This window comes from Engraulis encrasicolus, chromosome 24, assembly GCF_034702125.1.
Source record: "Engraulis encrasicolus isolate BLACKSEA-1 chromosome 24, IST_EnEncr_1.0, whole genome shotgun sequence".
NCBI lineage: Eukaryota > Metazoa > Chordata > Actinopteri > Clupeiformes > Engraulidae > Engraulis > Engraulis encrasicolus.
Genome location: NC_085880.1, coordinates 31,790,266 through 31,816,765, shown reverse-complemented (window position 1 = coordinate 31,816,765; position 26,500 = coordinate 31,790,266). Strand labels below are relative to the sequence as shown.

Below are 26,500 nucleotides of genomic sequence, written 5' to 3'. Positions count from 1 at the left end.
TATGTACTGTGTAGATAACCTATGTAGGTCTAATATAATATTCCACAATGGAAATGTAGGCTATTTGCCAACCTATCAGTCTAAATGTAGTAGGCTATATGCCTATCCAATGTAGGCCTACTAATGAAACAAATTATTGCATACAATATTACACTAGGGCTATTTAAGATTGTAGGCTACTGAAACTGATATATTAGAAATTATAAACTAAAATTAGGATGGTCTACATGGGCCTACAAGAAAAAAAAAAACTTGTCACTTAAAAAAACTATATGTTAAAACGGCTTGCCATAGGCGTGCGTCTGTGAGATATGTCCCGCCTTCTCTCACTGTCAAAGACTCCCACCTTCTCTCTTATCTGTCGCTATTTTTAAGGTGTTTCAGCGACTAGAAACTATTTGACTGTCTGTTGGCATTGACAGCAATTACATCTTTCAAAACAATAACGTTGACATGACTAACACTATCTTAAATGCTGACGAAGTTGCCGATGTCGCGAAATCATAGCCTACCATGTTGATGCAGCCTACTATGCACGCGCATCGCCATAGGGCCTGGAGCAGGGCCGTCTCTAAAGAATGGGCTAAACGGGCTGCAGCCCCGGGCATCACCGCTAGGGGGGGCCTCCGGTCGCGGAATGTCAAATGACAAAAAATAATAGAAAAAAAAAAAAAAAGAAAACGAGCGAAAATGTCGAGCCATAGGAAACAGGAGAGCGGAGCAAAAAAACGAAAATTAGTAGAAATAAAAAAGGAAAGAGCCAAAGAATTATTACAGAAAACAACCAAATTAACCAACCTGTGGAGTAGTCAGCCTGCTGTAGCGGCTACCACCAGCAAAGATTTTTTCGGTAGGCTACACAGTTCTGGTCCTCCTTGCGCAACTCTCGAGCAGCATGTGGCTCGCATTTGCAGCTCGCAAGGTTAGTCTATTGTGAAGCGTGAAAAGGGTACTGTTGTGCTGGCTGTCTATCAGCTGTCAATAAAGCCACGCGGACTTACTAAAGCCCTGATCAAAAAGCGAACCGCGAGATATTACATTCCTCACGCAACGTTTTGGTATCTACGCACTTGGCGATGCGCGTGCATAGTAGGCTGCATCAACATGGTAGGCTATGATTTCGCGACATCGGCAACTTCGTCAGCATTTAAGATAGTGTTAGTCATGTCAACGTTATTGTTTTGAAAGATGTAATTGCTGTCAATGCCAACAGACAGTCAATTAGTTTCTAGTCGCTGAAACACCTTAAAAATAGCGACAGATAAGAGAGAAGGTGGGAGTCTTTGACAGTGAGAGAAGGCGGGACATATCTCACAGACGCACGCCTATGGCAAGCCGTTTTAACATATAGTTTTTTTAAGTGACAAGTTTTTTTTTTTTCTTGTAGGCCCATGTAGACCATCCTAATTTTAGTTTATAATTTCTAATATATCAGTTTCAGTAGCCTACAATCTTAAATAGCCCTAGTGTAATATTGTATGCAATAATTTGTTTCATTAGTAGGCCTACATTGGATAGGCATATAGCCTACTACATTTAGACTGATAGGTTGGCAAATAGCCTACATTTCCATTGTGGAATATTATATTAGACCTACATAGGTTATCTACACAGTACATATGCAAATTATTATTAATTATTTTATTTTATTAATTTAAAAAATACTTTTATTTTATTTTATTTATTATTTATTTTATTTATGATTTATTATTATTATTGGGTTTCGCGCGCTATGCGATTAATCGCGATTAATCACAGAAAGTCAGAGCATGATATGAAGGGCCCCATCCGGGTAATTAGCCCTGGGCCTCAGAAAGTGTTAATCCGGCCCTGGCCTGGAGCTGCATGACCCAGCATCCAGGCTCATGCGATTTGAGATTTTTTAAAAATGAAACATGTTGGTATGTCAAGAGCTGAATGAACAAGTTCTAATGCAAGATGAGGGTCTTAGAATTTAAATGCAATTTATTTCATATTTAATGTGCATCAGAGGCTGAGATATTTAGGTTTTTATAGGCTGACAGTACCCTTTCCCAAAAATACTTTAATTTAGCAGCCCTTTTTTGCAGGTGCAGGTATCAATGGGTTAAAGTACAGTAGGCCACAGTAGGTTATATTTAGTTACAGTATATTGTTATATTATGTAGTGTTCCCTCTTCAGTCCCCCTACAGATTGTAAGAAAATGTGTCCTTCATAGAGAGCCATATATATACATGTAGAACACCAGATATCATGTTGACTGCCCTTTTCTATTGAAGCCAATGGCTCATTGTGATCGCAACCATGTTTAATTGGTGGTAACAAAAAAGACGTTCAATATGGAAGAACAAGACAAGGTATAAAATGCGGCATCAATGCCATAAGCTGCCATGACTTCAATTTCTGTCTTCAATGACGTCTTGCGAGAATGGGAGTTAGAATAATGGAAAGAAGCCATGGAGGGCGTTATAGCCTTGAGGGTGGTAAAACAAGTAAAGTGGTAAAACATGTCACCCTTTGTCTAATTATCCTCGACTTTCAAATCTCGTTTAATGGCCTGGTTTACCCACCTCCCTCGGTTTGTTATTGGTCGAGGCCAGAAAAGGCTGTGCCTAAGTTTAAACCTAACATATTGTTAGTCCCAATAGAACGTCTCTGTTAAAACCATGTCACTTCCTTGAACACGCCCCTACCCAGGGCTGTTGGAGCTGCTCAAAGTTGATTGCCTCTCGACAAAGTGGGTCTGAGTTCTCAATTTCTATGGAGATCAGAAACGATATTTGCATTGCTCTTGGCCTGACTAGAAGCAATGCCGAAGGTGTTCTGTCACTAGGAGGGCATGGCCTGGCTATGTCAATCTGATGATGAACGACTGAAACCATTTCTACATTAGGTCCAGGAAGACATTTTTTTGGCATTGTAGCCAAATAAAAAAGTAATAAAAATTGCAACCTTGAGTGCCTCAGCATCTGTCTTCCTTGACCAAGTTTGAGAGCCCCTACACTGATGAGCACCAAGGAAAAAAGGTGAAGACCCAGAAGCACTCCAATTACCTGCTTGTGTTTGACCATTTCTACATTACTTTAAGGTTGAAATCAAAGTACAGGGCTTAGTGTTGATATACAGTAAGTGTCTTCAGCTCATAGAGATAATGGTGGGAAAGAAATAAAAAAACCCTGAAACATTCCTTAGAATGTATTTGGGTCAAAAAGGAGACCGCAGCACAGAGTTGTAATAGAGATGGATTTGCCCAAACACTGAGGTATTGTCACCTTGTCATCTGGGGTCAATCCCTCTACATAATAAAAGAACAACTCCAACAAAGTAAGACTGGACAACCCACAGCTAGTCCATCAGCAAATTGTGAAGGGGATCCCTGTAATGCTGGCATATATTATAGGCCTACAGCACTTTTGTTTGAACATGCCAGTAAGACTATTACTTCACTCTCATTTGACATGTACAATATAATTGCTTTTTGCATGCATTGCACTTCAAAATGAATATATATTGCATATATTGCGCAAAGTCCTGTGCACAAGCCTTCAGTTCAATGATAGTGATAGTGTATAGCCTATGTGAGGCAGGAAAACTAAATCAAAGAATTATATCCAGAATCAACATGATCTCCAAAAATTCCGTGCTCCTGGACACGGATGTTAAGGACACAAAATCTGTGTCCAGGAGCACGGATTTTGCCAAAATTCCGTGCTCCTGGACACGGAATTATTTTCCGTGATGGACACACAAAAGTGTTCTCTCTATACTCTCACAGCTCTATGTTTCCACAGTCTTGTGTTTTCTCAGGATTTTTCTAATTTCAAACATTTTTTCACACAAAAAAACATTTCTTACTGACAGGTTAGGGTTAGGGATTGTTTTGGTCTAGGCACAGCTAGTTTTCTTTCATTCATTATATGAATTTGATATCCTAGCAACCAACTGGAGAATGTTTTTCTCAAAAATATGTCTTTAATGACAGGTTAAGGTTAGGGAATGTTTTGCAACTTAAATTGCTATAGCATTATTTTGTTTAGGATTAGCATTTGGTATGTATTTTCTCTAATGATAGAGTTAACACAGTGCTGTGGTAATAGCCTATAGATAGCACTTCCGTGTGCCCATCACGGAAAACAATTGTGCTCGTGGACACGGATTTCGTGTCCTTAACATCCGTGTCCAGGAGCACGGAATTTTTGGAGATCAGGCTGCCAGAATACATTGCACACTGGTTACAGTTTTTTTTTTCTTTTTTGGAGTGCACAAAATAGAACAGGAAAAAGTCAACAAAAAAGTTCTCCTACTCCAACAGATAATGCCGGTAATGTTTTTTCAAATTCATAACATTCCTCAGAATTAAAATATGTGACCATGACACAGCATACAATACAGATACAATAGAGCAGGATGTATGCCAAACAAACACTGAGCAACTATCACCTTCTCATCTGGGGTCAATCCCTCTCTAAGAACGACTGCGCTCCAGCCTGCTAGTGTTAAGGACAAAGGAGCAACTGACATTTAATACCCTCAGAGAGCCGGCAAGGAAGACTTTTCCCACAACCAAGTCAGTCAGAGTCAGAGAGAGAGAGAGAGTGAGAGACAGAGAGAGAGACAGAGAGAGAGAGACAGAGAGAGACAGAGAGAGAAACACTGATTCAAAATACTTCAGGCCTACCTCACAAACAACATGGTTAGTTCTTTACCAGCCTGGACACCTGTACTGGCCTCCCTTCTCTGCTCTTTTCTGCTCTCCTGTCCTCCCTTCATTCAGGTGTGCTGAAAACACGCAAATCTGGCTTGTCAAACAAACACCCCTCTCCATTAACCGGATGGTTTATTCCAAAGGAGACCTCACAGTCACCTCTCTCTCTCTCTCTCTCTCTCTCTCTCTCTCTCTCTCTCTCTCTCTCTCTCTCTCTCTCTCTCTCTCCTCTCTCTCTCTCTCTCTCTCCCTCTCTCTCTCTCTCTCTCTCTCTCTCTCTCTCTCTCTCTCTCTCTCTCTTTTTTTCTCCCTTGACCGGGTAGTCCAGCTCAGAGGAGGCGAGGAGGAGGGAACTCTCTGTGGCCGAGGGAGAGTGTAAAAGGAGGAGGAGGTAGGGGTGGGGGTTTGTTTATTCTTCAAACAATGGCCTTAGATCCTCTCCTTCTCCCTCTCCCTCTGCATCGGCCTCTGCCTCTCCGCAGAAGGAAAAAGCAGAGGGGGAGAAAAGAACTTTCCGTCCGGGTTCCGAGGGGCGGAATGGACGCAAACATTCTTCTATAGTGAGTGGAGTGCAGGGGTGCAGCTAGTTCAGTAATGACAGACGTAAGCTTCCTCCATTTTCAAACAGCTCGGTTCCCACTTTGCAGTGCCCAGTGGGACAAACCCGCTAAGACTCAAGTCAAACCCAGCTAAAAGACAGTTTGCAAATGCGCAAGCAAACTCAAGCCATTTCATTGGTGTGAAAAGCATTGTGTTCACAAAAGCCCAGACAGACCTCTTCCACACCCTTCCTTGGGATTGGCCCTGACAACATTCCAGAACATTCACTAGATGCACAATGGAGTGCCCAATGGGGAGATGGCACCTATTGTTGACAATGAGTGTTCTGTGGCAGTGGTATTCTTTGGGTAAACAACATGACTTATTTTTTATTTGTTTACCGAAAGGCTGCAGAAGCCATGATTACTGAGGAATGTGTCACACATTGTAAAAAATGCAGTGTTAATTCAACATGAGTCAATTTAGAAAGCCCATTGGGAAACTCCAACTCCCATTGTCATTGTGACACAGCACTCCACAGCACACAAGTGAACACTGCACACTGCACACAACGAAATTGCATTTTATGCCTCACCCGTGCAAGGGGGCAGCCCTCAGTGGCGCCCCATGGGGAGCAGTGCGGTGGGACGGTACCATGCTCAGGGTACCTCAGTCATGGAGGAGGATGGGGGAGAGCACTGATTGATTACTCCCCCCACCAACCTGGCGGGTCGGGAGTCGAACCGGCAACCTCTGGGATGCAAGTCTGACGCCCTAACCGCTCACCCATGACTGACATAATATCATCTGAAGGGCATTTGGCCCCAGAGTACTCTCTACGAGTTGAAGAAGCACTACGTTGTTCACTGTGCAGTCACAGACGGCGTTGCCAGAGAGAGTGGTGAAATGAAGACTAAGCTATTACACACTTATAATACCTGCAGACAAAACATGGCACACGGGTGACATGCCATGCAGCTGACGTGCCATAAAGGTGACATGCCAAGACGACAAGTGACATGCCATAGAGGTGACACACCAAGAGACACAAGACACAAGCCAAGACACAGGTGACGTGACACTCACTGTAGGTGAGTGTCCACCAGACAATGTGTACCTAATCTGCCCTTGGTCATCCGTAAAGATCCAGTCAAATCACATTTAGTTCCATGTTGCGTTTGGGTCAAGTCTTCTGGGAGGGGATTACTGTGCTCATGTTGCCAATTGGAAACTGACCAATTGGCAACCAACCAATTAGCAAATTGGGGAGGGACAAGGGAGGGAGAATTGTGACAAAAATGCACCATTGAGAAATTAGTATACTGTTGAATCTGAATTTTCAATCTTGTTAATACTCATTCCTGGCTCACAATGATCATGTCGTCACCATTTTTTTGCGGAATTTGTCTTCTGGAGGGGTCTACAGCAACCTATAGCCTAGGGGCCACATACCACCTTAATCCAGCCCTGGTCTGGGCCCCAAAAAAACATAATGGACCCACCTGCGTTCTGCTGTGAAACTAAACCTCCCTCCTCTCCCCTCCCTCCTCTCCCACAGGAGCGCAGGAGCCAAGTGATGATTAGACTAGAGCCAGTCAGCTGCACGAGGAGGACACAATGAACTTGACGAGAGTTTATCTTTTCCCAGACACACTCTGTCAGAAATTAAAATGACCAGGGAGCCTCGTTGGGACCTACGTTGAAATGTGGGCAGTTTCATCTGGACAAAGCAACAGTATCATATGCGGGGAAGGAAAGTTACCTTACATAACATTACACTTAGCTGACACTTTCATCCGAAGCGATTTACAGTTATTTACAGGGTATTGGTTACAGTCTCTGAAGCCGTCTCTCTCCATCTCTCTTTTCCCCCAGTGCCTATCACCATCTGTTATTCTGCCAAATAAAGCCCCGAAATAAAAATAAAAATCAGAACAATACTATTATTCTGAAAGTGAGATTGGCATTCCAACAACAGAATGTTCTCTTTTGGTCAGCAAACAAAAATAGTGTCAGGAACTCCTACAGGACCTAGCCGACTGTGGCACACTTCCTGCTGCTGCTCTCAAAGCAAGGGCCTGAACGTGGGGGATTGCCCTCACAGCAACAACAACACCGGTGGCATGGTGACTCATGCCCAGATCCTCGGCGGGTCATAAGCACTGATCTTATCATGCTCTCACAGTTAAGTAGCCCTCAGCTCAGCCGACCTGGCCCGTCTCAGCACGGCGTGTTTTGGAATAGACGCGGCGGTGGTGACGCAGATGCAGTGGCCATTAGTCTATTACAGCAAGGCTGCTGCACTGTACAGCATCGCGAGCCAGTTAAACTTAAAAAAGTAAGTTGCCCTGCTGCCTTAAGTTGAACGAATTGACTTACAAACTCTAGGCAGCAGGGCAACTTACTTTTTTAAGTTTAACTGACTTGTGTGTGCTGAGGGAAATGCTGTCATGGTAGCTGCTACTTTACCTGCAGTATAACAGAACAGTTAGAACAGTACGACAGCATACTGTTGACATACTGTGGCCCCAGCAACTACAACACTGTTAAACATTGCAAGCCAATGAAACATACAAAGTTAAGTTGCCCCGCTTCCTTAGGTTTGTAACTCAACTCGAGGCTTTCTCAAGTTGAGTTAACGTACAGACTTAAGGCAGCAGGGCAACTTACTTTTTTTACATTTAACTGGCTGCATTGAGCGGAGAGGGTGGAGCATGAGCTGAGCTGATCGTTGAGTTCTGTAGTCTGGTACTCACCTGTACGTGGCTGGATAAGGTGCGTACAGGTAGCTGTCCTCCAGAGCCCCTCCCCCCCAGCACAGCATGTAGCGGGCCATCCTCTCAGGGCCCTTGTTACCCCCCCTCGCCCAGGTCTCCCCGCACCCCCGTTCCGCACCCAAAGCGACGAAGGACCCTCGGAGAAGGACAGCGTCGCCCCGTCTCCCGCCGCCGTGGCCCCCCTGCAGATCCGCTGGGCCCTCTAGGAACTGCACTGCGCTGCATCTCAACACATGTCACCTCACAGGACAGTAGCCGTCTGACTCTATCCTCAAGTGTACCACAGCCACCCCCCCTCCTCTCTGTCTGTCTCTCAATATTCTCTTTCCCCTAACTGTATTCTCTCTGTTTGTCTCGTTCTCTCTCTCTCTCTCTCTGTCTCTCTGTCTGTCTCTTTCTCTCTCTCTCTCTCTCTCTCTCTCTCTCTCTCTCTCTCTCTCTCTCTCTCTCTCTCTCTCTCTCTCTCTCTCTCTCTCTCTCTCTCTCTACCTCCCCCGTCAGGTAACCTACTGATCTGCTGACTTCTGAACTCTTGTAGCACAGTGTTGAATCTCACTCTCTTTCTGTCTCTGTCTCTGTCTCTGTCTCTCTCTCTCTCTCTCTCTCTCTCTCTCTCTGTCTGTCTCTCTCTCCAAGTCTGTATCTTACTCCCTTTGTCTGTCTGTCTGTCTACAGAAACTTTCTATGTTTCTTTGCTGCAACTATAGACGAAGAAGGAAGACCGTCTTTGCAGGTCTGTGCTCTGCCCTGAGTCTCAGCTCAATGCTCAGCTCCCTCTCTGTTTGTGTAAGTCCGTGACAGTCTCTCTCTCTCTCTCTCTCTCTCTCTCTCTCTCTCTCTCTCTCTCTCTCTCTCTCTCTCTCTCTCTCTCTCTCTCTCTCTCTCTCTCTCTCTCTCTCTCTCTCTCTCTCTCTCTCTCTCTCTCTCTCTCTCTCTCTCATTCTGTTAAGCCCTTGCCTGGCCAAGCTATTTTCTACTGCTGGATACGGTATGCATTTCCTCTCTGTGTCTATTCCCCCTCCCCCTTTCACCCCTCTCTCTCTCTCTCCCTCTTCCTCTCTTTGTCTGTTTCTTTTTTACGTCAACCTCCCCATCACCAACACCTCACGCTCCTCCACCTCCTCCTCCTCCTTTGGCATTGTCCACACTCCTTCTCTCTCCCTTGCTAATACCAAAAGGAGAACTCGGTTGGGCCACTCTACAAAACAAATCAGACCACTCAACTCCACTCCACTGAAAAAGGATGGCAATAGAAAGAACACGCCGACACCCGTTTATCTCTCGCCGCTGTTTAACAATGAACTTTTTCCCAGTGAAACACACCCCTTTGTTTCCTCTGAGTGCTTCAGAGACAGAGAGCATTACTTCTGCAGCTGTGCTGGGCTGTGCTGCAGTGCAGTGTGCCTGCGTTGGGTCCCTTTCAGTCTTCTGCTGTCTTCCTGGCTGTACGTCATCACTTCCTTGGCCTACTCCACTGTAGTCATTGCAAAATGACTTCAACGCCATTTTTTTTTTACTTTCGCATTTTATTATTGGAAATTACTGTTAATATATCCTTTCATCTATGTATGAATTCTTGCCATTCAAATATTTGGAGAACATACTTATTAAGCCTATGTAAAATGCATTTTGCAATGCAATGCAATGCAGAGGCCAATGCAAAAATGTCAATTTCAAAACATGTTTCTGAATGGATATAAGGCATTTTGGAAGAAGCTCTTCAACTGTTTAAGCTACATGACCAACACTACACAAGGAGTTCAGTTACCATAATGTCTATTGATGAATCAGTCCACTCGAAGTCCTCACTTAGGGAAGTCCATCTGTATGTGTGCCGTCTGGATAACAAAGAATGTTTCTGCACCTGGGCGATGTGATCTGTGCATGCATGGATACATGAAGCCCTGAACAGTTATTAAAAATCCCATCGGCACAGAATGCAGGGACCTGGAGTCAGAGAAGCTGACTTGGGGGGGTTAAAGAGGTCAGTTGTCCCGGGCCTAGGGAGAGAAGGGGCCCTAACTATATTCTATGTATTGACTCTGGGACCCTTTCCCATTACTTTGTACCGGGCCTGGTCAAAGTTGTCAGAGGCCCTGTGTAGATCACCTAAGTTATGCCTGGCCCAACTCCAGATCTGATAGGCCGACAAACAGGAAGAGGAATGTGCAGGGGGGACCAGGTGTGAGAATAGCAGGGCTGAGGGGGCAGAGCCGAAGGCACAGCCAAGACACACACATATCATGGCTTGAATAACAGAGGGCTCTAACGGGTTCCACATTCCCTGATAACCCTCACAAGGCCTAATACCTAACAAGGCCTAATACCTGCAAAAGACACTGAAAAGCTGTTTGGGGTATAATTTTACATATCACACATCAGGTCACATGAAGTAAGCAAAAGCTTTAACAAGGGACTGTATCAGTGTGGGCCATTCAACGTCACCTCTATTGCCATGACAACAGTATGTTAGGGCAAACAGCTGACAGCACCAGTTTTCCAGCCGAACATGCCCCAGATCTTGAACGAAAACAATCGCATCCCTCGAGTCGATTCAAAACCTTGCAAAGCTCTCCCCAAATAACATTTCACTAGCACCATCTAGTGGTACTTTCAGTGAACAAACACCCTCAAAACCGCATTCCAAATCAAAGAGTTCCATCACAGAAGCAGCTGGCTTGCAATACGGAGGAATAGTAAACATCAATTGGAGCTGAAACCGTAATCATCCAACACGCATTACTGTGTCCCACAAACAGCAGAGATTTATACAGAAGGGAGTAGGAGACAAGGGTCACACAAGGACGATACATTTGCCATCTCAACAGCAACAACTCATGTGAGAGTCTAGACAAGAAAACCAATAACTCAGGCAGCAAAGCTCAACCAAAACGCATAGGAAGAAAGAGAGAGAGAGAGAGAGAGAGAGAGAGAGAGAGAGAGAGAGAGAGAGAGAGAGAGAGAGAGAGAGAGAGAGAGAGAAAGAAAGAAAGAAAGAACGAAAGAAAGAAAGGCTGAATGAAAGAAAGAAAGAAACTGTGGGGGAATTTTGAGACTAGGGCAGGGAAAGTCCATGAACCCTGTCGGGAAGGATTTGATCCGTTATTGGGTAATGGAAAGCCCATCATAACCACCTGTCGTGCATTTGTGTGTGTGTGTGTGTGTGTGTGTGTGTGTGTGTGTGTGTGTGTGTGTGTGTGTGTGTGTGTGTGTGTGTGTGTGTGCGTGTGCGTGTGCGCGTTTGCGTGTGCGTGTGCGTGTGAGTGTTTCCCATCTACCATCTGCTGTCAAACATCTGCCTTGCACAGATTAGTGTCTGTTACACACAAGCACAAAAACACGAACAGAGTGCAACATCCGCCTGTGTCTCCGCCAACTCGGTATGTGCATTTGTGTGTGTGTCCCTGCGGAGTGTGTGCAGAGTAACAGAAACTATTCGTGTAGGCCTATTTATGTATATGTGTGTATGCACAGTAGGTGTATGAAACCATATGAACCCATAATGTTGTGTGCATTGCAAGTGTGTGTACGTTTGCAAATGATAAACCTTACTGATCTGAGTGGCCTACTGACCTGTTCCCAGCTGTGCTCTCAGTGTGTGTGTGTGTGTGTGTGTGTGTGTGTGTGTGTGTGTGTGTGTGTGTGTGTGTGTGTGTGTGTGTGTGTGTGTGTGTGTGTGTGTGTGTGTGTGTGTGTGTGTGTGTGTGTACATGTGTCTGTGCTGTGTGTGTGTGTGTGTAAGCGTGCAAGCGTGTGTACTATAGATCTATGTGTCTCTGTGTCTGTCTGTGTACATGTCCACCTCCCCCCCCCATCCCACCTCCCTACTGACCCGAGTGACGACTCCTCCGAAGTGGAGCCGCTGCCGGCTGTGGTGTCGTCGTCCGAGGCCCCGTCCAACTCCTCTCCCGCTCCGCCCTCCTTGAAGGGGGCCAGGGTGGGGTCCGAGCCGCCGGTGCGGTCGGCCAGGCTGCGGCCCAGGCTGAGGCTGAGGCTCAGGCCCTCCGCCTGCACCAGGGGGGCGAAGCCCAGCTCGCTCAGCTGCCGGGCGCTGGCACAGATCTGGCTCTGGATCTCCGGGGTCAAGGTCGGGAGGTCAAAGGTGAAGACGGGCGGACCGCTGGAGGTCATGTCCACACTGTCCAGGCTGCTGTAGGATGTACCCTATTGGGGCAATAACGTCACATAACGATAAGCAATATGATAGGATGTCAAATAATGGGTAACAAGTCAAGTCAAGTCAAGTCAACTCTTTACTTGACTCCAGGGTCATACTGTTGTACCAAACAAGAACACAGTAACTGATATGTAAGGGTTAACGTTCGGCGAGAAGGTCGCTACCGTGGAATAGCAGCACGACAGAGAGAATCTTTAGACCCCGACGCGGAGCGGAGGGGTCTTGTTCTCTCTGAAGTGCTGCTATTCCACAAAGCGACCGACTCGCCGAAAGTTAACCCGCTTATTATATGGATATACCATTTCTTTAGACCTATTTAATGTTAAGTCTATTATAGTTTTTAATGTCAAAAGATTGTTGCTGCGCAAAACAAAACAGTGCCGTTGTGGAACACCGCTAGGCAACAGCTACTAGGTAGCCAGGACAACAGGTGTTGTCTATCACAGCAGCTGATTAAAGTCTTGTTGAAAAGTCGCTTTAGCAGTGAAAAGTCTTGTTGCCATTGACAGCGGTCTGTTATAGACCAACCCGTCCGTTATCGAAAAATAACAGACGTGCGAACGTTGGGGAGCCCCGTTGAAATGAATGGAGCATTCGACCGATGACGTCACACCATATAATAAAATAGATTATTACATAATGTGGCGACAATCTAAGCATTTCGTAATAGTTTATGCATTTTGTAATACATTTCTTGAATGCAGTTTGTTGCACCAATTCCTCATCTTGTAATAAATTGTTACAGAACGCGGAATTTATTAGAAAATGTGGCAGGTTTTTTTCATGATGGAAATGTAAGACCATGGTGCAGTATCAAATAATCTATAAAATTGATGGGGTTTTTGTATTTAAATTTTGTATTAAAATGCTTTCCCCCCTGTATTTTTAATTTGCAAAAAAACAAACTAAAAACAAACAAACAATACTTTCTCCTGGACTATGCACGTAGTAGCTACATAGTAGGAACACTAGATGGTGCTACAGATCAAATAGTACGTAAGTGGAGCTAGCTACATTGGAATGTACAAGCAAAAATACTGAATCAAACAAAGATATCGCAAACCACGCCCACTCAATGCAAAAGCGTGTGCTCAAGTTGGGTCTCCTAAGGGGGCGTTGTCCCCTACTTCTTCTTCTCTTTTTGAGGTGTTTGCGCAAGACGTGCGCTACCGCCATCTACAGCGCTAAGGGGACTTCATTGATTCACAACCTCAGGACTCCGAAGGTCTCCTAACCGAAGGTCTCCTAAAGGGGCGTTCACCCGACATAAAGTGGATACCGGAAAGGAAACAAAATGATGCTTCTTGGTTACATCCACTTTCTTTGGTACAAATGCTTGTCTGGGGTCATGGCTGTCTGGGAAAGGGGTGAAGGATTCAGGCTGGTAATCCAAAGGTAGACGGTTCAATTTCGAAGAAACATTGGTGGGGGCAGGGGGTAAAGGTGACTACAAGTCGCCCTAATAAACAGCCTCAAAAGTGTAGTGAATATACGCTGTAGGATGAAAAAACACCACTCTTGATAAAATATCACCAATAATGAAATTACCATGCAAAGCACCAAAGGTGCAACCTAGATCATTACTAATGTTGCACCACTTATCACCCACAAGATGGCACTCTACTATGACCACAAATGAAGCATTTGCGAAGCTTTGCAAGATACATGGACACGATTTACAAGATGCAGTTTTTGTTTGTTGAACTCCTCACATACAGACCGTGGCATATCTGTGCCATTATTTTCTTTAAAGTTAGTTGTGCTAAATTGTTTCCACAACCTTCTCCATCATTACAAGAACTGAACTTTGATGTCTGGCAAATGTGGCCAAGTGGTTAGAGAGTTCACCTTTCTATTGGGGTTGCAGGTTCTAATCCCCCCTGACCTCTCCCTACATGTCCATGGCTGAAGTGCCCTTGAGCAAGGCACCTAACCCCACATTACTCCAGGGACTGTAACCAATACCCTGACAAATAATAACTGTAAGTTGCTTTGAATAAAATGAAATCATCAGCTCAGCTAAATGAAATGTAAAAATGTTCAATATTGACTGGAAACTATGGTTATACAGGAGTTTGAGTGGTTTAAAGTAGGCATACATTTAATTGCTGCCTAATTGTTGTTGTTGATCATGTCTTACAAGCCATTTTTGTCTAGCAAAGAGAAGTAGAGTTTCCCTGATGGGACTCGAACCTGGACCTTCTGGCATTCAAAACTGGGACTTTAACCGCTAAACCAAAGAGCCAGGCTGAAAAAAGGCCTGAACACACACACACAGCCCTAGTCATGGTCACTCCATTAGTTTCTGTTGTATTTTGTGTACAATGAAAATGCTAAATACAGTATTTTGATAATTGATACAGTTACTGTGATTTTGTATCTTGTAACATTTTAGTGCTGGCTATTTAGTATTGTATTTGGAAATACATTTAGTAGTATCTTTGCTCAACTCTGATTTTGTTGTGTGCAGAGCTGTTTTACAATGTCAATGGGAGCATTCCCATTTCATTATTAATCATTATTACTAATTTCACTAACATTAATAGTTAAAAGTAAGAAAGTATTTTAAATGGATTCTCTGCTTGGAATTGAACTCACAATGACCATGCATCAAGGCCAACTTACTTAACTGCTAGTCCACAATTGCCCAAGCTCAAGCTGCTGACATCCACAGTGTCATGCGGCCTATATAGTTCTTGTATAGTTGTATTACTTTCCCTGCTCTGGTAAAAAAAACAACATACATTTTCATACCAGGAAGCACGAAAGAAAGTAATGATCATCTCCACATTGGGGATTGAACCTGCAACCTTCATAATTTAAACCTAGCCATTTAACCACTACTCCATGAAGACCCCAGGAGCAAATTGACATATAAACCATATTTACCAAGTTACCACTGATCAGTTTGAGTCATCATCCCATGTTGGTAACAGTTATTATTATCAATAACTCATTTTTAAGCATTTGTTAGCCAGTGATTAAATCATAGTCAAGCCTCTTATCATAGTCAACCCTCATTAGTTAAAACTCTTGCACCCTGTCCCAAGACTGAAAACATTCATTGTCAGGCCAACTGGAAGCCCTGTGGTGTAATGGTATACACAATTGGCTGCAATGGTGTGAGTCATGGGTTCGTATCCCGGTTGGGCAGAGCTGGTACAGTGAGTCCAATATGTATTTGATCCCTTGCTGATTTTGCCCGTTTGCCCACTAATAAAGACATGATCAGTCTATAAATTTATGATAATATGTATTCAAACATGGAGAGACAGAATATCAAAAAGAAATTCCAGAAAATAACTTAAAATAATATATTTTAATTTATTTGTATTTAATTTAGGGTAATAAGTATTTGACCCCTCTAGCTAAAGAAGATAAAGTGCTTTGTGGCAAAGCCCTAGTTTTCTAGCACTGAGGTTAGATGCTTCTTTTAGTTAATGACAATGTTTGTGCATATAGTAGAAACTATTTTTGACCATTTCTCTTTGCACATTATCTCTAAAACATTAATAGTTTGTGGCTGTAGCTTGGCAAATGGGAGGTTCAGTTCTCTCCATAGAATTACTATAGGGTTAATATTTTGAGACTGTCTAGGCCACTTCACGACTTTAATATGCTTCTTATTGAGCCACTCCTTCGTTGCTTTGACTGTATGTTGTGTATTATTGTCATGTTGGGAGATCCAACAATGGCCCACCCATCAGTGTAGTGGTGGAGGGAAGGACGTTTGCACTCAGGACTGCACATTACATGTCTCCCTCCATCCATTCATTGACGATGTGAAGTTGTCCTGTGCCTTGGCCAGACAAACACCCTCAAACCATAATGATACCACTCTCATGCATGATGGTGAGGAGGGTGTTCTTGGGATCATAGACAGCAGTACTCTTTCTCAAAACACATTGAATTGTGATAAGGCCAAATAGCTTGATTTTGGTTTCATCTGACTACAGCACCTCCTTATCATATCCTAAACCAGTCTGATGTCCGTTGGCAAACCTCAAGTGGGACTGTGCAGGTTCCTTCTGAAGTAGAGGTACCATGTGTGCACTACAGGATTTTAAACCTCTGTGGCATTAAGTACTACCAGTAGGTTTCTCAGTGATTTTGGTCCCAGTAGCTTTAATATCATTGCCTAGTTCATCCCGTATAGCTCTAGGGTGATTTATTTCTGTTCTCATGATTATCAAATCCCTACAAAAGGTCAAATCTTGTATAGAACCCCAGACAGGCTGATGGATAGTCATTTTGTATTCCTCACATTTTGGAAGAAATGCATCAACAGCTGGGTCATTAATACCCAGTCTCTTTCTTGTGGTTTTGCAGCCCATTTAATCTTTGTTTAGGTCTAAAATCGTGTCCCTGATATCATTTGACCACTCTTTGGTCTTTCCCATACTGGTGAGGTTGGAGTGTGACTGATTCACTCATACTATGGACTGATTCTGCTGATTCAATGTGTCTTTTATGCATGTTAGTATGTACAGGTGTCTTTAATTCAGATGACAAGTTGATCGGAAGTGCCCATCTGGTCTGTGGGCCCGGAACTGTAATCAGTTGGCAGGGGATCAAATACTTATTTTGCTCGATGAAATGGAAATAAATTAATATATATTCTCTTCAGTTAATTTCTGGATTTTCTTTTTGATATTCTGTCTCTCCATATTAGAATACATATTATCATAACATTTATTGACTGATCATGTCTTTGTTAGTAGGCAAACCAACAAAATCAACAAGGGATCAAATACATATTGGACTCACTGTATATCTCTGGTGGGCAACACTGGGCAGGTTCGAGACATAATAGACTGCAATGGTGCAAGTCAAGCATATCTCCCGTGGCCAGAACTGGGCACGCTGAGAGAGAGATGTGGACTGGTAGGCTGAACTAGTCATACACAGAGAGAGAACCTTGAACTGTCATATCTCCAGTGGGCAATACTGGGCACACTCTGCAAGAGACTTGAGCTGGTGTATAACCAGGGAGCAGAACTGAGCATGCTGAGAGACACTTCGACTGGCCATGCAGGGAGTCTTGAACTGGCATATCTCTGATGGGTAGACCTGGGCACACAGAGAGAGAGACTTGGCAAGCAGAACTTGGCACATTGAAAGAGAGAATTGAACTGGTCATACAGAGAGAGCAACTTGAACTGGCATATCTCCAGTGGGCAATACTGGACACACTCAGCAAGAGACTTGAACTGGTGTTGTCCAGTGAGCAGAACTGAGCAAGTTGGACTAGTAGGCAGAACTGGCCATGCAGAGAGCCTTGAACTGGCATATCTCTGGTGGGTAGAACTGGGCACACAGAGAGAGACTTGGACCGGCAGACAGAACTGGGCACACTGAAAGAGAGACTTGAACTGGGATATCTTCAGTGGGCAGAACTGGGCACACTGAAAGAGAGACTTGAACTGGGCACACTGAAAGAGAGACTTGAACTGGGCACACTGAAAGTGAGACTTAAACTGGCATAGCAGAACTGGGCACACTGAAAGAGAGAATTGAACTGGGCTTATCCCTGGTGGGCAGAACTGGCCACATTGAGAGAGGGGCTTCAACTGGCATAGTGGGGACACTGACAGAGAGACTTAGACTGGCAGGCACAGTCAGAATGAGAATAAGTAAAGGGAGAGTGTGATGGAGGACATCCTGCAACTGTTCGTCCCCGTTGGGCAGAACTTGTAGTGAAGAGGGTCAATAGACTGCACAGTCGCATGTGAACAGCGTGCGAAAGCTTTCTTGTCACTTCGAATCACGTTTAAATCTCATATCTGTTAAAGTATTGTGGGTGGTCGGATCCACTTGTTTTGCTTTTGGTTAGCTAGCCTCTGAGTTAGATTTGTTTAGGCACAGGCACAGGTACAGGTTACCCAGGATCTACTACACATTTGGCCATTTAAAAATAAAACATCTTTGCAAAAGTATATTTCCTTGTTATGTTCCTCTTTTATGTTTCAACCCTTGTATCGAGCCAGGGTCATAATACTACACAGGTATTTAGCTAACAAAAGAACTGCCAGTCTGGACCAGAGGCACCATGAGAGGGTTTTTGTGGGACATTTTACATTGGTCTAATAAAAAAATATTGCATGACGTTCTGAGTTTTTTATAAAGTGTTTTTCATAAAGTCAGCCATTGGATTGCTGTGCGCACCTCACACAGAATGCATTTACTCAAACTAAAGAAACATTTCATAGATGCATCCCGAATGCTTCAACCGTTTGACTGGAGCAAATTTGGAGGCACTGTCTGCTGCATGCCTACCTAAGTTGCCATTGTGGGATTAAAAAAAATAAAAATAATATAATAATAGTAATAATAATAATTTAATTAATTTCATCTTTGAAATAACTTTGTGTACAGTGGCAGTACCTTGGCGCGGTGGGATTCCATGATGCTCTCAAAGTGCCGGCTGAAGGAGTCGAGGCCCTCGGCTGAGATGCGGCGCGGGTTGGCAGCGGGAACGGGGGACTTGAGGGTGGAGTGGTTGTCAGACGAGTTGTCACCGGAGGCTCTGTGGAGTGCAGGCCAAGCAGGACATCAAGTCAGATGTTACTTTCAACAAAGTCATTATTACCACTAATAAGTAATTTCTTTTTTATGGTATTATGGGTGTGCTGCATGGCATATACTTCTTCTCTCTCTCTTCTCTGTGTGTGTGTGTGTGTGTGTGTGTGTGTGTGTGTGTGTGTGTGTGTGTGTGTGTGTGTGTGTGTGTGTGTGTGTGTGTGTGTGTGTGTGTGTGTGTGTCTGTGTGCATGTGTGCAAGGGTGGTCTGACCGGGCAATTGCCCAGGGCGGCATCCAAGAGGGGGGTGCACAACTGTGAAAGTCCGTCCCCGACGTCATTGTGAATGGCTGATGTCCGCACTATTATAACACTATGGCAATAATAGCATTAGATTTAGCATTAGTTTTCATCAGAAGTTATTTTTTGTCGATTATACAAAAAAATTGCAGGGGGGACGGGACTGCACTTAAGGGATCGCCAGTGTGTGTGTGTGTGTGTGTGTGTGTGCGCGCGCGCATGTGTGTGCATGCATGTTTGTATTCACTCACCCTCTGAGCAGTCTGCTGAGCACGTGTGCGTCCTCATTGGTCCTGGTCGCGGTGGCTGCCTGTCTCTTCCTGTCCCCCAGCATCCGGACAGTGGCCCAGCTGACCACCCCTTCCTCCTCCACCACCCGCTCCACCTCTCCTCCTCTGCCTCTGCCTCTCCCTCTCCTTCCTCCTCCTCCATCCCCCAACATCCCCTTCCTCCCTCCCTCTACTCCCTCCTCCTGCATCAGCTCGTCCAGGTCTGTCTCCCGGTAACAGCGCATGGGCACAGCGTCCAGGTCCGTCTCGGAGTACTTGACGGTGCGGCGGATGATGCCAGTGCGCGGGGAGACGGCCGGGGAGACGCTCTGCCGAATGGCGCACGCCGGGGAGGATGACAGCCCTGCAGAGGCCGAGGATGGCGGCCCCACCAGCTCCACTTCCACCTGCTGCACCTGGTAAATAGATTGATTGGTTGATTCATTGATTAATTGATTGACTGACTCATTAATTCATTCTTTCATTCATTCATTCATTCATTCATTCCAGAGATGTCAAAAGTAAAAGTAACAGTGAAAAAAGAAACAGATTCCAACACAGGTAACTTATCTTGAGTAACCAGTAGACCTGTGTACTTGTCTTACAATTAGCTAACTCTGTGCAGGTTGGATCAAATTTGTGGTGGGCTCTTGTGAGGTTTTTTAGTGTTTTTCAATAGCACAGCCTATCTACTACCATACTATAGTACAATGGACTAACTCGTGTAATAGCTATGTACAGTACCGTAATGACATGTGCTAGTGTACCAATACCATGTGCTACCATGTGCTAGTGTACCAATACCATGTGCTAGTGTACTTACACCATGAATAGACTTTCCCTTTTTCTTTTGACACTCTGATTGATTCATTGATTTATTGATGTTGATTGAAAATCACAGTTTTCCAGATAAAAGGATCACATGATATAGCTCCATGTAGACCACATCACATATTTCAACAAAACAAGAGAGAATTGAGACAAGGCAAGAACATTCTTGGGCTTTGATTGTGGATAGCAACAGATCTAAAAGGGTAAGAGAATGCCACTGTGACATTTCTAACCACATCACATTACATCACACTCAGCTGATGCTGTTAGCCAAAGCAACTTACAGTTACTTAGGGCATTAGTTACAGTCCCCGGAGCAATGTACCGTAGGTTTAGGTGCCCTGTACTTCTTGGACCTTGAGTCATGGCTAAACATGCAGGGGGAACACTGTTCTTCCTAGTGGCATAGGTAAGATTCAAACTAGCAACTCTTTAATCCAAAAGTCAGTTTGGCTGGAAGAAAAGACCAACTCATTAGCCACTTTGACCCATTTGTGAGAGTGTGTTTGGCTGGTACATCTTGACATTTTGGCTGGTGATGAAAAACACAGGGCCCTAAATTAACATTTTTCAGCACCAGACAAAATGGCTGGTAGTAGATACTAGTCATACTACCCAAACACACAATCCAATTGGCTTGTGCTAATTTGGATCCCTGCTTGCTAACAATGTAAAATAATGCATTTCACCTCATGGTGGCTGAGCTGCTGCTGAAGCAGGTGGTCGTCCTTCTGCATGCCCAAGGCCTTGCCCCTCCTCTGGGGCTTCCTGGGCAGGGTGGCTGGGCTGTTGCTGCTGGGGTTCATGGTGCTGCTGGTAGTAGGAGGCTTTCTGGAGTAGCCACCAGAGGGCAGAGTTGAGGCACCAGGAGAGTCTGATGTACAGTAAGCACAGAGAAGAATAAGTAAATGGTTAGGGATGGATTAGATAGAGTGGTAGAAGTGGAAGTAGCCTACTCTTAGAAGTGTAATTAATTATTACAACACTAGTTGTATAATATTACATGGTTTCAACTTTGTAATATCATACCACTAGTGTTGTAATTACACCTGTAAGAGTACTTCTACTTTCTACAACTCTGGGATTAGAGTTGATTGTTGCGCAACCATGTATTACTGTGTTTTGAAGAGCTACATTTATGAAGTCTGGCTATCATTTTGACCAGCAGATTAATCGCTGCTTGGTGAGTAATCAAATGAAAAAATCTTGAGAAAACCATCTGGTTTTATGTTCCTGGTGTGAATGACACATTATTACACTATCACACTTTTGTCAGACACCTTCATATGATTTGAATTGTAGAGTTAGAGTGCATCCTGCTCTGTAAGCAAATGTGTCATCTAGGGGATAAAAGAGGTTTCCATCTTGTGAGATGAGGCTTAATAGCTACTTTTCTAACAAAAACAAAAAACAGACGGCGTGAAGGAGAGAGAGTTACACGGACGGACAGACAGGCAGACAGATGGACGCCAGGCCTGATTATTTATGGATTTGCCACACAAGGCCTCTCTCCCATCTAATCTACAGTTACAATCTCTAGTATTGGAGGGGGGACCAAACAGACCAGGCTTAGCCAGGCCTGCTAGGCTGAAACAGAGAGAGAGAGAGAGAGAGAGAGAGAGAGAGAGAGAGAGAGAGAGAGAGAGAGAGAGAGATGAAGAGAGAGAGAAAGAGAGAGAGAGAGAGAGAGAGAGAGAGAGAGAGAGAGAGAGAGAGAGAGAGAGAGAGAGAGAGAGAGAGAGAGAGAGAGATGGAGAGAAGCAAACGTCATACATAGCAGCTCTTCAGCCAGTTAGCCAAATGTTCCACACAATGGCCATATCGACTCCATGTCACACTTACACACATGCACGCACACACACACACCCACATACATATACACATGTCCACATTACAATAGATAGTGACCGCAGCAAGTCTTGTCGGCCATGTTTGGGTGGCTGTGTCTATCCCTGAGCCATAATGGGATTAGCCGTGCATTTTAAAGCCCCATAGCAGCTTGTTTTCCAAGGGAGCTGCAGATAAAAGCAGGAGATAAGCAGAAGTGAATGGCAGAGTCAGGCTTTGGCCTAATTACTCACTGTGGTGGGCCAGATAGGTGTATAGGTATGTGGGTGGGCGAATGGATGGATGAGCGCTAGATTGTTGTTGAAACATGGTTCCATCCGTTGTTTTGCCTAATCACTGCAGGGCAGGTACACGTACTGTAGGCAGTGGGGTGCAAAGACATTTTGGGGGCAGGTGCTGAAGGGAACTTCCGACGGCCTTTCTAGGCTATAAGAGGCTTTAGTATATTATATCGGAGCATTAGTGTCACATGCTTCTGATCGTGAAGCAATTGTAGATTATTGTGTCATCATGAACCACAGTACATTGTGACAAAAAAAGACTTCAAAAGGTACTTTAGCACAACCTCGTCCCTATCTATGCACTACACACCTATAGATAGGTATGGATCTGGGTGGGTAACATTTATGTTGTTGTTGGTGGAACATGAATTTAACGAACAGACACATTTTGACATTTTTTTTCACCTTTGGTTCCATGGGGGTCTTTGGCCAAATTACCTGGGGCAGGTAGGTAAGTGAATAAAGAGTTGGTGGGCAGGTGGGTGATTGGTTTCAAGGTGACATTTTCACCTTGGTTCCAAGGCAGTTGACATGGTCTGGCATGAGTAGGCCAGTGATTGTGGGTGGGCGAGTGTGTCGTTCGCGTTTGAAGTCAATTTACAGAACAAACATGCATGTTCACTTTACCTTTGGTTCCAGGGAGGTCGTAACTGGTGGGTAACCCAAAGAGGAACTCCCATTTGGCACGGGCGATCTTCTGGGAACGCACCGAAGACCCGAGCCCTGAGGAGCTGTCGGACTGTGTCAAAGGAGAGAGCAACAAAGCATAGAGTAATTATAGGCCTAATAGGCTTATATATTGGCAAATTCATTGTCATCGATGTTCAAATCTCTTTGAGACTTGGTCTGACCAAGAGCATAACAATTAATATTTCCCAAACGGCATGGTTGACCCGCCTCCCTTGGTTTGCTTATGGTTGTTTGCTTCAAGAAAAAAAGGGAAAAGAGTTCCCGTATTTTCAGGAACTCAGAAAGTACTTGCATTAGCTCTTGACCTGACTAGTTGCAACGCCGAAGGTGTTGTGTTACTAGGCGTGGCCTGGCTAGCAAATTGCTACATGGCCAGACAACAATATAGGTGAATCACTATAGGAGGGAATATAGATGAATCACTACAGCAGAGGTTCTCAACCATTTTTGAACAAATACTGCCTTGACCTCATCATAAGCCTCCCAATGCCCCTTGACCTCATCACAAGCCTGCCAATGCCCCCTTAGTATTAAACATAATAGACTAATGCCCTCCAATGGCACCCGAGCACCCCCTTTCAGCTGTATCCTTCCCAACGCCCCCCCTAAGGCTCCCTAACTCTATAGTTCTACAGCCCCCATTGAGAAGCACTATGCTATAGAGTCAGTCAGATGAGAATGAGAATATAGGTGAATCGCTATTGGGTCAGTAATTACCAATGAATAATTGTTTGTGGGCATTAGCTGTGGTTATACCTCCTCCTTCTGTGGTTGTACCTCCTAAAAACGTCATTACCCCATATTCAGCTTGCCTGGTTAACACCAGACCTAATCACAAGTGAGATTAGGTCTGGGGAGTTGCCTATTGTAAATTCCGTATGGGGCCAGAATACTTGGCTATTATGACACACTGCCCTGCTCTCTGATTGGGCAGAGAAACTGTTAAGGTCGGAATGCTTGGCCATTATGACACAGATCCCATGATCTTGGACGTTATGAGTCATCCTCCCCAGACTGTCTTTCAGATCGAAACGATTGTGTAGAACTAAAGGCAGTATGGGAGTTCCCAGGCTAATATTCAGCACATCATGTACTCACCTGCCCCCCTGCTGTGGTGCTGTGTGGGCTGTCGCTGCTCCTGCGGCTGCCCTGACTGGACGCCTCCGTGGACAGGCTGTCCCTCTCCGGCTGGGAGCTGTCCCCAAGGCTCCCCGTCACCCCGCTGGAGCTCTTAGACGAGCCACCGCTGTCACCGCTGTCACCTCCACTGCCACTGCCACCACCGCCTCCTCCTCGTTGATCTGCCTCGGCAGCATCCACCCTCCTCTTCATGTTGTCCTCTCTGGTGGAGGCGAACAGGGCTGCGGTGAGGCTGGCACTGTTGTTGGTGTTGATGTTGCTGTATGGCTGCTCGCATCGCTCCATCTCCCGGAGCAGCCTCTCCTCCCTCCAGCGCTGGAGCTGGACCGCCCAGCTCACTGGGATCTCGTTGGGGTGCTGCCCACCGTCACCAACGCCGCCACCGGTGTCGAGGTACCCCCTGCGGAGGATCTCGGGGCTCTCCCTGAGCTGCTGGATGTACCTCAACGCCTGCTGGGGCATCCTGCGGTCGAGTGCCGGGGACCAGCCATCCCCGCCTGTGAACTGCGGGGGCTGCTGGCGATGCGGGGTGGGACTTGCCTGCCCCACGAGGTCGCCCATATCCAGTCGGGGGTCCCTGACCGGCGATGGGGACGTTTCGGGGCGATGCAGCCTGGGGATGGGGGCCGGGGACGCCCCACTCCGGAACGGGGGCTGGGGGGAGGTGTGCCCCGACTGGGGGGCGCTGCTCTTCACCGACTCCCTCTCTGAGCCCCAGTGGAAGTCATGGAACGGCAGGCTGACGTCCGAATGGCTGGCGTAGATCTGCGAATCCCGCGAGTGCGGGCTGTCGGAGCGGTTGGTCTCCTCGCCGCTGGAGGGCGCCGGCGAGGGGGTGCGGCGCTCCATGAAGATGGTGGACAGCTTGGTGGCCTCTTCGGCCAGCTTGCGCGCCAGGTCTGGGCTGACGGAGGGTGAGACAATCTTCCTCCTTCCTCCTCCTCCTCCTCCTCCTCCCTCGCCTGAAGGATAGTGGTTCGTGCCGTCGTCCATTTTCGCTCGTCGCTTGGCAGCGTCCAGATTGAAGTTGACCCGGTGGGAGGAGCGTTGGCCGTCACTGGCCTGGTGCTGATGCTGGTGGTTGGGCGGCTTCTGTTGCTCGGGCAACGGGGGTGCCTTGGTGACGGTCATGGCTGGGATGTCGTGCTGGATGGCGGTCGGCCGGCAGGACGGAAGGGTGGGGCTGTATTTGTTGGGGAGCCTGGCGCTGTCGTCCACGACAGTGGCAGGGGTAGCGTGCCACTGCCTCCTGTCGTCCACCTGCCACTGTCTGCGGTCATCCACTGGCCACTGTCTCTGCACAGGGGTGGCGTAGTGGGGGGCCCGGGACACCGTGTAGTACCCTGACCTGGTGTGGGACGCCAGGTGGTCCGTGGCAGGGCTGCGAGGCATAGCTCCAAAGCCCAACGAGTTGTTCCGGTCGCCCAGGTCCACCAGATGGGCGTTGGCCGGCAGGGTGCTGTGGCCTCTGGGCAGGATCGGAGAGCTGCCCACGGAGCGGCACCGTGGAGGGGACGGCTCCTGCATGTGGGCTTGGGTGTGATTCTGGTTCTGGTTTTGGTTTTCCAGGCGTCTGCGGATCTGTGGCGACCCAAAGTCCTCAAGAGCCCGGGACGTGGCCTCTCGGGCGATGGAGTCCAGCGTGGCTCTGCGCAGGTTCAGAGTGTGACGCTGCGATGCCGTCAATCTGGACCCGTATCCAGTCGTGCCAGAACCAGCATATCCGTAGCCTCCACTTAAACCGCCGCCACCGCCCAGGGACTCCCAGCTGCTGAACTGTATGGGGTCGCTGAGCCGCTTCCGCGAGAGACCGGCCGCCCGTTGCGCCGCCTCCTCCTCCAAGGCCCGGTTGAACGGGTTCTGCGGCTCAGGTTCCGGCTCAGGTTCCAGGTCCGGGTCGCTGCTGTAGTGGGGGAACCCATGCAGTCCGTCCACTGGCTGCACACAGCCCTTGTCAATGTAGCTGAAGGTGACCACGGACCTCCTTCCCTCTCCATCCCTTCCCGTCGAACTTCCGCCTCCTCCTCCATACGAACGTCTCCCCGCACTGGGCGTAGAGGGCGCGGTGTACCTCCCACCCAGGCTGTGGTGGCTCTCCCTGCCCCCGTAGAACGGGTCCCCCTCCATGGATCGCGCCCGCATCAGACCGCCGTTTTGTCCACTGCTGCTGCCGGCCGTGTGCAAGGAGGAGAGCAGCTGCCCGAGGCCAATGTCGTAGGGCAAGCTCTGACGATGGTGCCCGCCTACGTACACCTGCGTGTGGGGCTGGGGCTCGTCGAGGCCTGGGTGGCCAACATGGTGGTACCCCACAGAGTGCCTGGAGGAGGACTTGTTGGAGGCGAGGCTTTGGTTGCTGCCCCCGCCTTTGTGCAGCCTCCCTGGGGAGCTGGTGGCGCAGTGGGAGGCCTGGTGCTGGTGTTGGTGGTGGTGGGGGTTAGGAGGG

General features: G+C 46.5%; 1 protein-coding gene across 1 annotated transcript in view; it reads right to left on the bottom strand.

Annotated features, from left to right (window-relative positions):
• Nucleotides 1–26,500, bottom strand: part of psda (pleckstrin and Sec7 domain containing a) — a 62,411-nt gene that overhangs the window by 35,789 nt on the left and 122 nt on the right. The window contains exons 1-7 of the mRNA XM_063191264.1: nucleotides 24,016–26,500; nucleotides 22,855–22,966; nucleotides 20,788–20,972; nucleotides 19,250–19,683; nucleotides 18,564–18,705; nucleotides 11,835–12,166; nucleotides 7,982–8,221 (exon numbers count right to left, since the gene is read on the bottom strand). The exon at nucleotides 24,016–26,500 is cut by the window's right edge and continues 122 nt beyond it. Coding sequence (XP_063047334.1) covers nucleotides 7,982–8,221; nucleotides 11,835–12,166; nucleotides 18,564–18,705; nucleotides 19,250–19,683; nucleotides 20,788–20,972; nucleotides 22,855–22,966; nucleotides 24,016–26,500 — 3,930 coding nt within the window. The remainder of the gene's footprint in view (nucleotides 1–7,981; nucleotides 8,222–11,834; nucleotides 12,167–18,563; nucleotides 18,706–19,249; nucleotides 19,684–20,787; nucleotides 20,973–22,854; nucleotides 22,967–24,015) is intronic.